Source organism: Protomyctophum bolini (genome assembly GCF_963924005.1).
Source record: "Protomyctophum bolini genome assembly, chromosome: 21".
Lineage (NCBI taxonomy): Eukaryota > Metazoa > Chordata > Actinopteri > Myctophiformes > Myctophidae > Protomyctophum > Protomyctophum bolini.
The window spans coordinates 22,415,546-22,430,395 of NC_137882.1; the positions used below are offsets into that span (position 1 = coordinate 22,415,546).

General features: G+C 43.6%; 1 protein-coding gene across 1 annotated transcript in view; it reads right to left on the bottom strand.

Annotated features, from left to right (window-relative positions):
* Positions 1-2,044: 2,044 nt before the first annotated feature.
* LOC308336188 (gamma-aminobutyric acid receptor subunit rho-3-like) overlaps positions 2,045-14,850 on the bottom strand; it is a gene marked incomplete at its 3' end in the record, with an annotated part of 38,204 nt that continues 25,398 nt past the window's right edge. Inside the window, exons 3-10 of the mRNA XM_080793477.1 lie at positions 12,106-12,173; positions 10,395-10,618; positions 9,590-9,672; positions 7,035-7,172; positions 6,095-6,247; positions 4,928-4,989; positions 4,415-4,546; positions 2,045-2,401 (exon numbers count right to left, since the gene is read on the bottom strand). Coding sequence (XP_080649603.1) covers positions 2,045-2,401; positions 4,415-4,546; positions 4,928-4,989; positions 6,095-6,247; positions 7,035-7,172; positions 9,590-9,672; positions 10,395-10,618; positions 12,106-12,173 — 1,217 coding nt within the window. The remainder of the gene's footprint in view (positions 2,402-4,414; positions 4,547-4,927; positions 4,990-6,094; positions 6,248-7,034; positions 7,173-9,589; positions 9,673-10,394; positions 10,619-12,105; positions 12,174-14,850) is intronic.

Below are 14,850 nucleotides of genomic sequence, written 5' to 3' on the forward strand. Positions count from 1 at the left end.
CGGGCGCCTCCCTAGGGAGGTCCTCGACGCACGTCCCACCGGGAGGAGACCCCGGGGCAGACCAAGGCATGCATGTATGTTGGAGTTATGCACATCTACAGTCAGTAACGTTTCTGGCCATTCAGCAGCTCTACATTAGGCGTGAATCGCGTGATGATGAGAACACATGGTGTGTTTTCAAAGAGAGGAGAGTGGTCAGTCCTTTTATCAAGATGGTAAAACATGGCCAAGTAAAAACATTTGAGTATTTGAGATGGAATGAGTGTGTGATTGGATGAGTGAATCGTGTGAATGTGATGCTGAGGCGGCCCAATGCATGGCCACGGGCAACTGCACTTTCTGCAGTTTCCTGACTGAAATTGCTCTCAAAACTATTTTAAAGCAGTGACTTAATTATCTACTTACTTGTTCATACAACAGCATTGATACACAGAAATGGGTAAACTTGTATTCATTTATTTCACGAACCTGGTGGGAAAGTAATGTTCACATGAAATTGAACGTGCTTTTTCTTCAAGGCTCATAGATAACAAAATATTCATTATTTTAACAGTGGTGATAGAAAGTGGAATCACATACAACGCCCCACACACACACACACACACACACACACACACACAAAACGTCAAAAGAAATACAGCGAAAGAAACGACAAGCAGCACCTGTGTATACGAAAGATGTGTCAATCTTTTCCACCTGACTTTATTTCAATCTCTTTTGCAAAAGCACATGATTGGTGATGTATATAGTTGTCCCTGAATGTATGAGCAGGAGCCTCTGTAATGAAAATAACCCAATGAAGTTGCCATCACTCTCTCAGGTCCTCACCTGAGAGGATGATCCCCCTAACACCTGACGCTCAGAATATAGCGTAACACAGTGGTTTTCAACATTTTTCATATCAAGGTCCATTATTTATTCGACATTTGAGCCACGGACCTACCATTTGATGAGATCTAGCCTCTCAGACCTAAGACAGAATATTTGGTTGTCAACATTCGATAAGATTTGTCCAGCCAATTCCACGCTGTATTTATGTGGTACCAGCTGGAGAGACAACGTTGATCAAAATAGCAATTCTTCTACATTCTCTAATTGTGTAGACATCTTGTAAATTAAGTAAACAGATGTGTAACAATAATTTAACTCTTGAGTGTAAAATTAAACCAAATGGTCCATCTGGTTTCATTTGGTTATTGTTTACAAACTCTCAATAATGTCTTCTTCTTCTTACCACCTGATGCTCAGAATATAGCCTAACTAACCCAACGCTTAAATTATCCTCGTTGCCCGTTGAAAACAACAGGTTATCAAGATGAATATATAATATATATTCATCTTGATAACCTGTTGTTTTAACAATATATTATACAATTAAACAATATTAAACAATATAAATATAAAATAAAATAAATATTAAACAATATATTATATTGTTTTCATTTAGTTTCATTATATTTTCGACTGCATTTTCTGTAAATATAATTGGTCGCATCCTAGTATTGATGGTATTGTAATGTATATATATATGTCTTGATGAATTGAATACACAAGAGCACAATGGAAACAAGCCTTTTTGTGTTTATGCCTTTTAGCATTATGGTATAAAACTGTACCTTGCAAACTGCTAATAAAGTATTCAATCAATCAATCAATCTGACTGATAATAAATTAGGCTTTACACGCACAACACTACACAGTAGGTCCATCAAGAGATTGTAGAACCTTTTTTTGTTATTATGCCCTCGTACAGTACAGTACATATGCAGTGTAGTCGCCACGGTGCGGAACCTGGCTGGGTTCCATATTGTTATAGTGCCTTCAAGAACTTTCCACGGACCCCCATAACTGTGACAGAGTTATTTACTAACTCAAGAGTTACACTTACAGACAAGCAAGTGTGCACTTGGTTCCTCAGAGGTATGTACTATCTCAGAGTTACAGACCAGTAAACTGTCCATTTGGTTCCCAAGTATCAGTCATGTGGGCACCGCCCCTCCCCTCATGGGGGTCTCGGTCACTGAGAACAGTGGGAACCACTCGTTCACGAGTACATGCTCCAGTAGATGGTGTTGAAGAGCAGGTAAGAGAGCGGGAAGGCCAGGCGCGAGTAGGAGTCAATCATGGAGCTGTTGCTCAGGATCCGGTCCACGTTCCGGTCCACGTTCTCCCGCATGGACCGCTGCCTGCGGAGGCGCGTTCCCTCGGCCGGCGTCGTGCGGCCCAGGCCGGTGTCCGAGGTCTGCGTCGGGCGCCTGTTGTGCATGGCGGGGTCCGCCGCGGTCGTCCTGTTGTTCAGGGTCGGCGAGGCCATCCGAGGAAAGGGCGTGAGCTCCATGTCGTCGTCGTGGAAGCAGCCGTCGAAGGCCATGGCCTGGCTGGCGTTGTAGGAGCTCGGGAGCTGTAGTGGGGGGTGGGAAATAAAACGTCTATAAGGTCTATAGTCTATAAGTCCCCGGTTCCACCAAAAGAACTTTGGTTCTGGAACTGGTTTCGTTCTAGATTCTTGGAACCTTGGTGCTTTTACGGAACCGGCGGCCTTTTTTTGAGCGGTGACTCCGCTCCATTACGCAGCTATGTGTGTCGCTCCTACCTACCCTATGTATGCGTGTCCGTGTGTGTGTCCGAGCACGGAAAGCATGCAGCACGGTAACTCTGTCATTTCTCGACCATTTCGGACGCGGGAAGGCTCGCCGGAACAGGGCCGGCCCCCTGGGCGCGTTCCTGGGGATCTGGATGTTCCAAAGTTGCACCACTCAGTTCACACAGGTGTGATTTTTTTTCTTGTTGTTCCAGTTCCAAACCAACTTTTAGGGTTCTGAACCAATTCATTTTCAGTGGAAACACTGGTTCCAATATTAGGCGGGGAAAAAAATAACTGAACCGGTTCAAAAGGGGACCAAGAGGGGTCCTTGCAAGGGTTCTATAGGGGGTCCCCTGCAAAATGTGATTTCATAGCATCAAAATCTGTTGAAACACTTCAACCCGTTATACAGTGGCCATTTGAAAATAGCCATTCAAGCTCACAACACGTTGCACGCACCACAACGCGTTGTGAGCTTGTAGATCCAGTATTTTCAAACAATCCTGACGGGCCAAATACACATTAATTTGGGATGGTCTTGATGTCCATAATTCACTCAAGGCCTCATGGAAACGTATGGATAAAGTTATTCTTTCTGTTCCAGTTTCAAGCGTATACACTCCTTGACTACTAGGCTATACTAAAGTATGGTTTTTTCTTTGTATGTTCTGCATTTGGTCAGTAGAGGGCAGTGTATATTAATCTTTCCCCCACACAACAGTTGTTGGACTTGGCATTGTTTTGCCCTGCTGTGCAGCAGTAGTAGGATACAGACCTTCCCTCTCTTCATCTTCCTCATCTTCCTCAAATATATTGCTCATTTTATATTCAATAAACATATATTCCATCCATTCATGAGTTGTCTCCTGACTGAACTGCTATTTTTGAGAAATTGTGAAAATGTGGCGCAAATCTTTGAATATATATTCTTTCACAGCAAACGGTTTTTAACTAAAATCTTTGCTTCTCGGGGGGTCCCTGGAATAAAACATTTTCAGATGGGGGTCGCCGGCAGTCAATTTACATATAGTTTTGGGGCTGCTTGACATGAAAACGTTTGAGCTGAGCACCACTGATTATAGAATCATAGGGGTTTTCAGAAAACTGTCACGAACAGTGGTTCCGAAAGTGGGGTCCGGGGACCCCACAGGTGTCCTCGAGGGAGTTCCAGGGGGTCCCCAGCTAAATGATAGTTACGAACCAAATGGACCCTTATGGGTCTGGAACTCTGAGAGTGTACAAATGGAACAAAATGGACCATTTGGTTCCATTTGTACACTCTCAGATTTAAATTAACATTAACATTACAATATAAATTGGGGTAGAAATGCCATTAAATGGGGGGGTCCGTAGACTAATGCGTATCAAACTGGGGGTCCTTGAAATTAGAATGGTTGAGAATAACTGCTAGATCGTAAAAATCTTCTCTTGTGGTGGTCCCTGGCAAAGCCTTTCTAATGGGGGTCCGCGGGCTAATTAGTGTCAATAGAGGGTATATGCACATGCTTAAAGTGAATGGCACATCGAATGGCAAATCGAGTGGCAAAGTGAGTGAAAGTGAATTTAATGTCGTTTAAAGTCATTTAATCCAATCAAATAGGACTTTTCTGTTTGGATGTATGAGCTGTCGAGGCCAGAAAGTGGGTTTTTGCCACTCAGTAGGCGTTCACGCATAACCTCCGGGTATGATGATGATGTCACGCGCATACCCTCTATTTGGGGCTCCTTGACATGAAAAAGTATGTAAGTATGTATGTAAGTATATAAGTATGTAAGTATGTAAGTATGTAAGTATGTAAGTAACCAGTGTTTGTAGACGGCAGTACAAACCTTCCCTCTCTTCATCTTCCTCATCTCCTCCACGGTGGTGCAGTAGTTGACGGCAGCGTACTCTATGACAGACAGGAAGACGAACAGGAAGCTCGTCCACAGGTAGATGTCCACCGCCTTCACATAGGACACCTGAGGACGCACGCACGCACGCACGCACGCACGCACGCACGCACGCACGCACGCACGCACGCACATTGACAGATTGATGAAGACCACGTACTTAACCCAGCGATTAGTTTAATAATAATCTATTGAACAATGATTCTTTTCCAAATATTGTTACTATAACCAGTGAAAATAGAACACATATCAGGCAGTGCATGCGCAAGCACAATACACAAACACAATACGCGCACACACACACACACACACACACACACACACACACACACACACACACACACACACACACACACACACACACACACACACACACACACACACACACACACACACACACACACACACACACACACACACACACACACACACACACACACACACACTAACCTGGGGCATGGAAGAGGACACTCCAGTGATGATGGTTGACATGGTCAGTACCGTGGTTATACCTGTAGGGTGCAGCAGTGGACACAGACGGTTTAGTTCTACAGGTGTGACTGTGAAAAGCTCACAGATGAAAACCTACAAGTTTGTAGATCAGCTATTTTCTTTTTTCCTTTTCATGAGAGGTGTGTGTGTGTGTGTGTGTGTGTGTGTGTGTGTCCCCATGACACTTTCATGGGAACTACCCGGAAGTTTGGCAGAATGCACTGGAGTCAATTAGAGCTCAGTGACCAGCTCATGAACAAACATTATTTATGAATGACTGAGACCTTTTGTAAAGTAATCACTTCTGGAAAATAACAGAAGACATGTAACACATTATTGTCTGCTGTGTTGCTTTTCGATGTGTACACTGTGTAATTTTTATAGAGGTATGGTATCTAAAGAGTACCTTTCTGAACGTATCAAGTATCGCGAGACTTCCCACCGTTTCTTCCCACAGCAAAATCTCTCCAGAAACGATACCTGCTTCTGTTTAGATGCTCAGATAAAATGATATACTGTGCACTCTGTGCACATCGAAAAGTAAGTGATTAGAAAACAACCTGTGATATGTCTTCTTTTATATTCCTGAACCGATTATATGACAAAGGTCTCAATTGTTCATAAATAATGTTATGAGCTGGTCCAGCCGGCTCCATTCACTGCCATGTATTCATTGAACTTCCGGTGTGAGTTTGGCTCCCATGAAAGTGTCATGGCGCAGCCCAGTCACATGACTACTTCTCTTCCTTCTCAAAGCTTCCTTGGGGGACAAATTTTGTGGATTTGTTTACATGTTCCCAGTGACTTGTTCTTTATATGCCCTGTGTCCTGCATAATTATGAACCACTACATATGCCCTATGCCCATGTATTTTTCATGTGCCACAGACAGGTCACCCTATTCCACTAAGTTTTCATCTCACTTCATGCCCTGTGTCCCACTGAATGTTAGACAGCCATGATATGAACATCAGTGGGACACAGGGCATGAAGAGAACAGGGTGACCTGGCACATGAAAAATACATGGGCATAGGGCATATGTAATGATTCAAAATTATGCAGGACACAGGGCATATGAAGAACAATCATCAGGGACATCTTGGGGGACATGGAGACTGGGCTTACCCAGAGAGACGCGCGCAGGGACGGCCCTCCGGTCGATCCAGAAGGACACCCAGGACAGCACCACCATCAGCATGGTGGGGAAGTAGGTCTGCAGCATGAAGAAGAAGATGTGCCGGCGCAGGATGAAGTTGATGTACAGCCTGTTGTACCAGCCTGGGGGGGAGGGAGAGGGGGAGGGGGAGGGGGAGGGAGGGAGGGGCAGGGGAGAGGGGGAGAGTGAGGGGGGGGGGAGGGGGAGAGAGAGAGGGGGAGGGGGGGAGAGAGGGGGGAGGGGAGAGGGGGGGAGGGAGGGGCAGGGGAGAGGGGGAGAGTGAGGGGGGGGGAGGGGGAGAGAGAGAGGGGGAGGGGGGGGGGGGGGAGAGAGGGGGGAGGGGAGAGGGGGAGGGAGGGAGGGCGGGAGAGAGAGGAGGGGGGAGGGGAGAGAGGGGGGAGGGGAGGAGGGAGAGAGGGGGAGGGGGAGGAGGAGAGGGGGGAGGGGGAGAGAGAGGGGGAGGGAGGGAGAGAGAGGAGGGGGGAGGGGGAGGGAGGGAGAGAGAGGAGGGGGGAGGGGAGAGGGGGAGAGAGAGGGGGAGAGAGGGGGGAGAAAGAGAGAGATCTTAGAGAGACAAAGTGCACAAAACAGGTTCCAGCCAAATGTGTTAATAATATGGCATCAAAAAACGTTTTATCATTTAAAACCTACCACTAGGTTTATACATCGTCAACTTGGAAATAGGCAATCTACAAGCTTGTTAAAAAAATAGTATGACAAGCCCAAAAGAGGGACGACGCTACAGGTTGAAAGTGGCTACTGAAATGTTTCTATGAGTAGCCTATAGCCAGGCCCAGTGTGACGGGGGCCTCCTGGACTGGACCATCTAGGGGTAGGCCCCTGCAGGAAAGATGTGTGTGTGTGTGTGTGTGTGTGTGACACAGACAGACAGACACATGGTACACACACCGGTGCTGCTGTAGAAAGCCAGGCCATTGGAAGGGTGGAACTCTTCGATAAAGAACTGAGACAGAACAATCTCGTCCGTCCTCAGGGAGTCGTTCCCATTCTTCCAGTACAGCATCAGGTCATTCTCATTATACGCATCTGACAGAGAGAGAGAGAGAGAGAGAGAGAGAGAGAGAGAGAGAGAGAGAGAGAGAGAGAGAGAGAGAGAGAGAGAGAGAGAGAGAGAGAGAGAGAGAGAGAGAGAGAGACAGAGAGAGGGGAGAGAGAGAGAGAGAGTTAATATCTTTATAATAGTCCAGGCATGATACACTCTTGAGGCCAACATGCACACAGACACACAATAGCTCCTTTCTAAAACTTAATCCAAATGAATCCTTGGCTCTGATTGGCCGGCTGGAATCTTGTCCATAGTTTAGCTTAATTTTTTTAATTTGCAGATGATTCCGCGATTGTGAGTCTGCTGGGTGATGGTGAGGTCAGCCATGGCCCAGTAGTTGTGGATTACTTTGTCTCTTGGTGTGAAGAGGCATTTCTACAACTCAATGTCACTATAAGACCAAAGACATGCTTACTGACTTCCGTCGATGTCCACTAGCTCCTCAGAGCAGTACTATAGATGGTCAATCAGTGGAGCTAGTAACCACCTATAAATATCTAGGGACCATGATAGACAACCGTCTAAGATTTGATGTCAATACTGAAATGTTGTGCAAGAAAGACCAGCAGCGCCTCTTCTGTTTAAGAAAGATAGCCAAGTCTCAGGTAGATAAATCTTTAATGATCTTGTTCCACAGAGCATTTATTGAGTCTGTCATTTCATTTGCGGCCATTTGCTGGTTTGGTACGTTGAAGTTAGGCAGAAAAATGCCCTTAACGGGGTTGTTAAGGGGGCTAGCAAGATTGTGGGGGAAAGTTTTGCTGTCTGAGTCATATATATGACAAACAGGTGCTTAAAAAAGCATCATTAATTAGGAGCAGACAGCTCCCACGCCCTAAACCGGGAATATGCACTACTGCCTTCCGGCCAGTGGTTAAAGACCCCTGTCACTAAGAATAACCGGTACAAATTCTCCTTCATACCTGCCTCCATCCGGGCCATCAATGGGGGAAGTAAGAGGAGGTAGCTGCTGTGTAGTTTCAAGGGTGGGTGGTGAGGATAGTTACACTTGGTGCAATTTAACTTTAGCTCTTGCACTTTATATTTAAGTATTTGCTGTAAAATGAATTGCCCAGCTTGCAACATATAAACAAACTTGACCTTGACCTTATATCAGTCACAGTAGTGCAGAGGTATAAACATGGTATCATTAACACAAAAACAAATAAAACTGAATTTTTGAAGCAATGTTTTTAAATGGTTGCACATTTCTTCTCCTTTATTATGCTTTCCTTCTCAGGACAGTGTGTGTGTGTGTGTGTGTGTGTGTGTGTGTGTGTGTGTGTGTGTGTGTGTGTGTGCGCGCATGCGTGTGTGTCTGTCATCCACGGCAGCAGCTGGCCTGAATTACTTTACAAAACCTTATGTCATATTAACCGTACGGAAATATGTAAATCTTTCCCCCCAAAGATACAGTATATCACAAGATATACTATAAAACTTGAGAGAATATTTGTTTCCAATATGATAGATTGCAAATCACTTTTATACTTTAACCACTTCCATTCCTATTCTGGCTGGGGGGGGGGGGGGGGGGGGACATTGACCAAAAAGAGCTGATCTTTTGGGTGAAGAAACTTAGCTCTGTAGACTCACCAAGTAGCGTGCAAGTGACATCGATACATGCCAAATATTATCTAATAATTAAGTATTCAGAGGCACGGGCACGTCTGGACCTGCGTCAAGGCACCCCATGGTGAAAAGTAACTAAGTACTTTTACTTAAGTACTGAACTTAAGTACAATTTTGAGGTATTTGTACTTCAGTATGACCAATTTCCAGTACTTTTACTTCTACTCCACTACATCTCGGAGCCAAAATTTGTACTTTTACTTCACTACAATTATTTTAAAACTGTAGTTACTATAGTTACTTACTGGCATGAAAATGTAGGCTACTTAAAGTGCCAAAAATAGAAAGTACTCACTATGCAGAATTTGCCTTTCAGGTTTTCAAATGTATACAAATATTTTCAGATGGCCGAAATGTATATATAAAGGTTGAAGTGTTTAATGTATGTTTTGTAATAATAATCAAAGTAACTAAAGTTTTTAAATAAATGTAGTGGAGTAAAAGAACAATATTTTTATATGTAGTGGAGCACTAGAGTAGAAGTAAAAGTATTGGAAATGGGAAATACTCAAGTAAAGTACAATTGCCTGTACTTAAGCACAGCACTTAAGTAAATGACAACTTAGTTACTTTACACCACTGCTTTTACGACACGTGTACAGCAACCTGTGCGACACATTATGGTGTGCACGTGTGGTGCGAGTCCAGTGTCTATGTGTCTCCGGTATGTGTGTGTGTGTGTGTGTGTGTGTATGCGGACTATGCGCGTCCGTGCGTGCGTCCGTGCGTGTTTGTGTGCGTGCGTGCGTGTGTGTGTACGTCTTACAGCTCTCCAGCTCCAGGGAGCAGTTCTGTGTGTCCAGAGGGAAGCTGCTGAAGTCCATTGAACAGAGGGCCGTCACAGTGATCCTGTACAGGGGCACAATGCACCCGCTTCAGTATGATTACACACACACACACACACACACACACACACACACACACACACACAACTGTCCATCCGCATTCCCATTGTGAGTGACTCGTTCAGTGACCTACATGGCAGACATTTAGTGTTTCCCAGGAAACACTTTTTACTGCTGCCATTCGTTTTCCACTTGTCCCTTCTCTCTCTCTCTCTCTCTCTCTCTCTCTCTCTCTCTCTCTCTCTCTCTCTCTCTCTCTCTCTCTCTCTCTCTCTCTCTCTCTCTCTCTCTCTCCCTCTCTCTCTCTCTCTCTCTCTCTCCCTCTCTCTCTGGCTGTCTATGTCTTCTAAATAGCTCTAGATTAATATCTTCTTTTAAATGGCTCTTTTCCATCATGGTAATCTCATCATTACAGTATATATCCTGTCATCTCATATTCGTTGCTGACGGGAGGAAACTCAAAACCTAACTCAATGTTTTCATAAATCAATGCTGTTGAACACCCTTTACATCTGTGTGTTGGTAAAAAAATATATATTTTGGAACTTTGATGAGGCAGTACTGCTTTGTTTTAAAAATACATTTTTTTTTTGTTTTTTCCTGAACATTTTATATTTTCCTGAAAAATGTACATTTTGAATAATCCATGATAATCAAAGCATTACACTTGCTTATACACTACAACAGGGTCCACCATTTTCAATTCATCAGACCATAATGGTATACCTGACGCTGTAGAGTATGTTGCCGTCGGGGTAGACGCGGAGCATGATGTTCTCCATGGTGGTGTCGTGGATGAAGGAGCGCTTGGAGTGGACGAAGAAGACGTCGGGCACCCAGATCTTCTTCACCAGGCGAGCGTCGAACGTCCGGCTCTGGTTGGTGCGCGACGGGAACGCCAGCCGCTCGTCCTTCCAGTAGTGACGCAGGTACAGGGTCATGGTGAAGTCCTGTTTGATTGATTGATTGTTTTTTCACAGTATGCCGAATGGATACATTTCAAGCGACAGCACGAGCCAATATAAAGACTGTTACTTTGTGGACGAACCATGATAACGCACTAAACTAGTTTTACAACAGGGTCCATCTTTTTCAATTCATCAGAGAATGGGCGGGGGGGTGGGGGGCTGATCAGTGATAGAAAAAGTGCTCACATTTCTTACTTGGAGAAAAAGTAAAACTTAAGTAAAAGTAAGTACCGGTATAACACTTAAAAGTATTATATAAAAAAGTAAGAATACTGTAATGTAGAAATGCAGAACAGAACAGTCCAGAATTCAAAAATGTACTTGACTACATAGATAACTACAAGTGAATTGGCATCAAAATGTAATAAAGTACAAAAAAGTAAAAGTCCATTTCAAGTTTTCAAATGTACCGGTATAACAATATTTTGAAAAAAGCAGATCTACAAGCTCACAATGTGTCGCATCGCGACACATTGTGAGCTAGATTGTGAGCTAGATCTGCTATTTTCAAATGGCCAAAATGAGGGAACTCGTCTTTCTCTAATTTCATTTAACGGTCGGTACGTAAATATGTAAACCTTTCCCCCCAAAGATATGTCACGAGGAAAACTGGAGATTTGTTTCCATTATAGCAGTAGTTTTCAAACAGTGGTCCTTGAGAGGGTTCTAAGCGGTCCCCAGCTAAATGATGGAGTTGGTAACCAAATGGACCCTTCTAGATCTTTAACTCTTGAAAGCGTGAAATGAAACCAAATGGACCCGTACGGGTTTTATTTTACGCTCTCAAGAGTTAAATCATTGTTAGGCATCTGCGTAGAAGAATTGTTATTTTGATCACGTCGAGATGCGAGAGACTTGGTGTACTCACTGTAGGCTGAGAAAGAACGAACCAAGTACAGCTTAACTCGGGTCCGTTTTACCAAGTATAGAGAGTCTAAGTGGTCAAAACTGAAGTGACATCGATGAATTCATTATCAATGTATTCCCGAGGCACCCCTAGCTGGACCTGCGTCAAGGCACCCACTTTGAGAAACCCTGGACTGGAGACATGCCCCTCGCACGACAAAAAGGACATATGGCAAATACTAATTTGCCATTTTTTACTATTTAAAAAAACCTTTTAAAATAGTTCAAATAGCCGATCTACAAGCTCACAATGTAGATCGGCTAGTTGAACTATTTTGAAAATGTTTTTCAAAATAGTAAAACATGGCAAATACGTGGAGATAAGAGGTTTCCTTTTAAACAGCGAGTATTTCTACATTGCAGTGTTGATACTTTTACTTAAGTAACCACTGATGCTCCGCCATGTGGTCGTTTGTTATGATTGACAAGGCCTCCCTCTCATCCTCACTGATACAGAGCAGGCTGGTTGGGCCTCTACCCAGCTGGCAAATTCCCAGCTGCATGGTACTGTACATCAAAGCATAACTTATTACGCATGCACGCACACAGACACACACACGTACCATGTTGACTTCGGAGATGCTGTCAATGCTCTCCACCTGCACATCGATGCCTACAGGGATGGCTGCACCTGAACACGGGATTCACAAAACCTCCTGTTTTAGTGTCTACTCTACTGTCTATATAAGCACACACACTGCTCTACCACACAGGAAAGAAATATCAGACTAAACTAAACTGTTATTTTCCAGGATTCAAATTCAAAAATGAAAGCAGCAGGTCTACAAGCGCGACCTTGTGGACCTGCTACCTTTGATACTTTTGTGTGACGCTTTAGTATGATCAAGTAGGGCGTTAATATACGAGAAAGAAAGGTTAAATATGGAGATATTGAGGTTCCTTTCCAACAGCGACGAAGTACAGTTAAAATATAAATGATGTGGAATACAGTGTCAGAGTAAATGTGAACAGCATGAGCAACGTTGGACGTTTGTGATGACGAAACATATTGCACATACAGTATATGGTATTGTACATGTAGCCATTGTACTTGGCTTTGATATCCGCAGTTTGTCTCCCAGAGGGGCAGAACTTGAAAGGTTGACGGGCAGGATGAGGGAGGCCAGAGATGGTCCTTGCCTGCGTCGCTTCCTGTCATTCAAATTCCCAGACGAGAGGTGAACATGGCCTCCGTCACACGACCATATACCGGGAACACATTTTATTTTTGGTATAACTTCAAAGTACTTTGTGGAGGAGCAGTGATGTACTGTACAGCTCCCCTTTTAGGATGGATGCCAGTGGTGGAAAGTAGCCTAACTACGTACTGTACTTAAGTAGAACATACGTTTTACTACTGGAGTATTTCCAATCATTTTACTTCTACTCCACTTCAGCTCAAAAGGCAAATATTGTAATTTTACTTCACTATATGATTATTTGAAAACATACTAGTTACTTGGTAGATTTGTATTATTATTTCGAAACCACTTCAGACCTAGGCTATATACTTAGGTCATTTGAAAATAGCCAATGTAGTACATACTCACAGTGTTTGTTTGTCCTGTTGACGGATACATCAACAGGACAAACAAGAAGGCTAACTGGAGGCGCTAGTAGGCTACAAACAGTCAATTTAGTCTTTATGTCAATTTGATTCCACCCCACACACGTGAATTCCTGTGTTGTCACTGCTGTTGTGTCCTACTGACTCATCTGCCAGTGAGGAGCCCCCACCGGGAGGACATAGTAGAGCCATCACCCTACTCACATAACACGGCACAACACTGCCTGCTGACAGGATTACGCTCAAGTAACTATTATGGTCCCTCCCCGGCTTACCTCCCAGAACATGGGCCATACTATGTGCACACATGCCATTTTGCAAAGAATTTGGATCCCTTAATTCCCTACTTCCTTCACAGGTGTTACCGATAATACTCTAATGAAGGCTCTGTTCCATTCCAGTCAAACAAGAGTCAGGGTGCAGCTGAACCAAATAGACCCGTAAGGGTCCATTTGGAACAGAGCGTCGCAGTCCCGCCCCCTTTCATGACGACGCCTGGCCCAGGAAATAATTCCCAATGCATTTTTCCCATATAAAATATCAAAAAGTATTTATTTAAAGACCTTATAAGCGTCGTACAAAGTCGTACTTGAGCTGTGACAAATCAATGCAACAAACACAATATTTTGGACCAAACAAATAATTACAAGGAAGAAAAACAACAAAAAAAGTGTTGTAACCTGGCGTTTTTTTTTGTTCGGCCCAAAACATTGTGTTTATTGTCATGATTTATTACAACTCGAGTTGGCTTTGTCCACAGCGTAAACGTCTTTAAATAAATACTTTTTGAAAAGTTTATGAGGAAAATGAACAGGGAATTATTTTCCGGGTCTCTCAAAGGGGGCGGAACTGCGACGCTCTATAGCCCAGATTGTGTCCACATAGAAACCACGACTTCCGCGGTGGTGGGCAGGCACTTTACCACTGCGCCACCCGAGCGCCAAGAGTTACCTTTTCTGATTCAGGTTTGTTTCTATGCCGTTCTCTTGGTTGTTTATTGTTGATGTCATGCTGAAGAATTGTTTGCGCTTAAAAGTCTTTCTCTTTTAATGAATGCATTGGCAATGTGGTGTTCTAGAGAAACCCTTAACCGCCATCCTCCCTTTAGAAACAAACAATACATGGTTTTCCCAGGAAATGTCCCCACGCCTTTTTGCTGCCATGTCCGACCACATGTTCTTGTTGCGATGTTGAACTTTGGTAGAACCTTGGGATGACATGTATATTGTTTGTATATTGTTTCATGCCAAGGAACCCCAAACTGATATGAATTTGACGCCCATCTGAAAAGAGTTTGTGCCAGGGAGTAGGGACCCCCAGAAGAGTAGTTTTATGTTAAAAATAGCAGATGTACAAGGTTGTATTAATTATATTAATAGCCAACATGTAATGACTGTGATGATGTCAACACATTTTGCTGGGGACCCCCTGGAAACCCCTATAGACATGAATGACGCCAAATACCTGACTAAATCTACAGGTGATTTAGTCGACTAAAATGTATTTTGGCGGGCCTTGATGCCGTCATAATGGCTGATTTTACACTTGAGCTTGTAGATTTGCTATTTTCACCATGCAAACTAAGTGTATAATGACTTATACTGGATCTCTTGTCCACTAGTCCCTTTCTAACATTTTAGTCTAGTTTTTATTTGTCGACGAAATTGTCTGTAATATATACTATATTTAGTCTTCGTTTAGTCACCGTAGCTTAGTTTTCATTTCGTTTCCATGTAGTTTT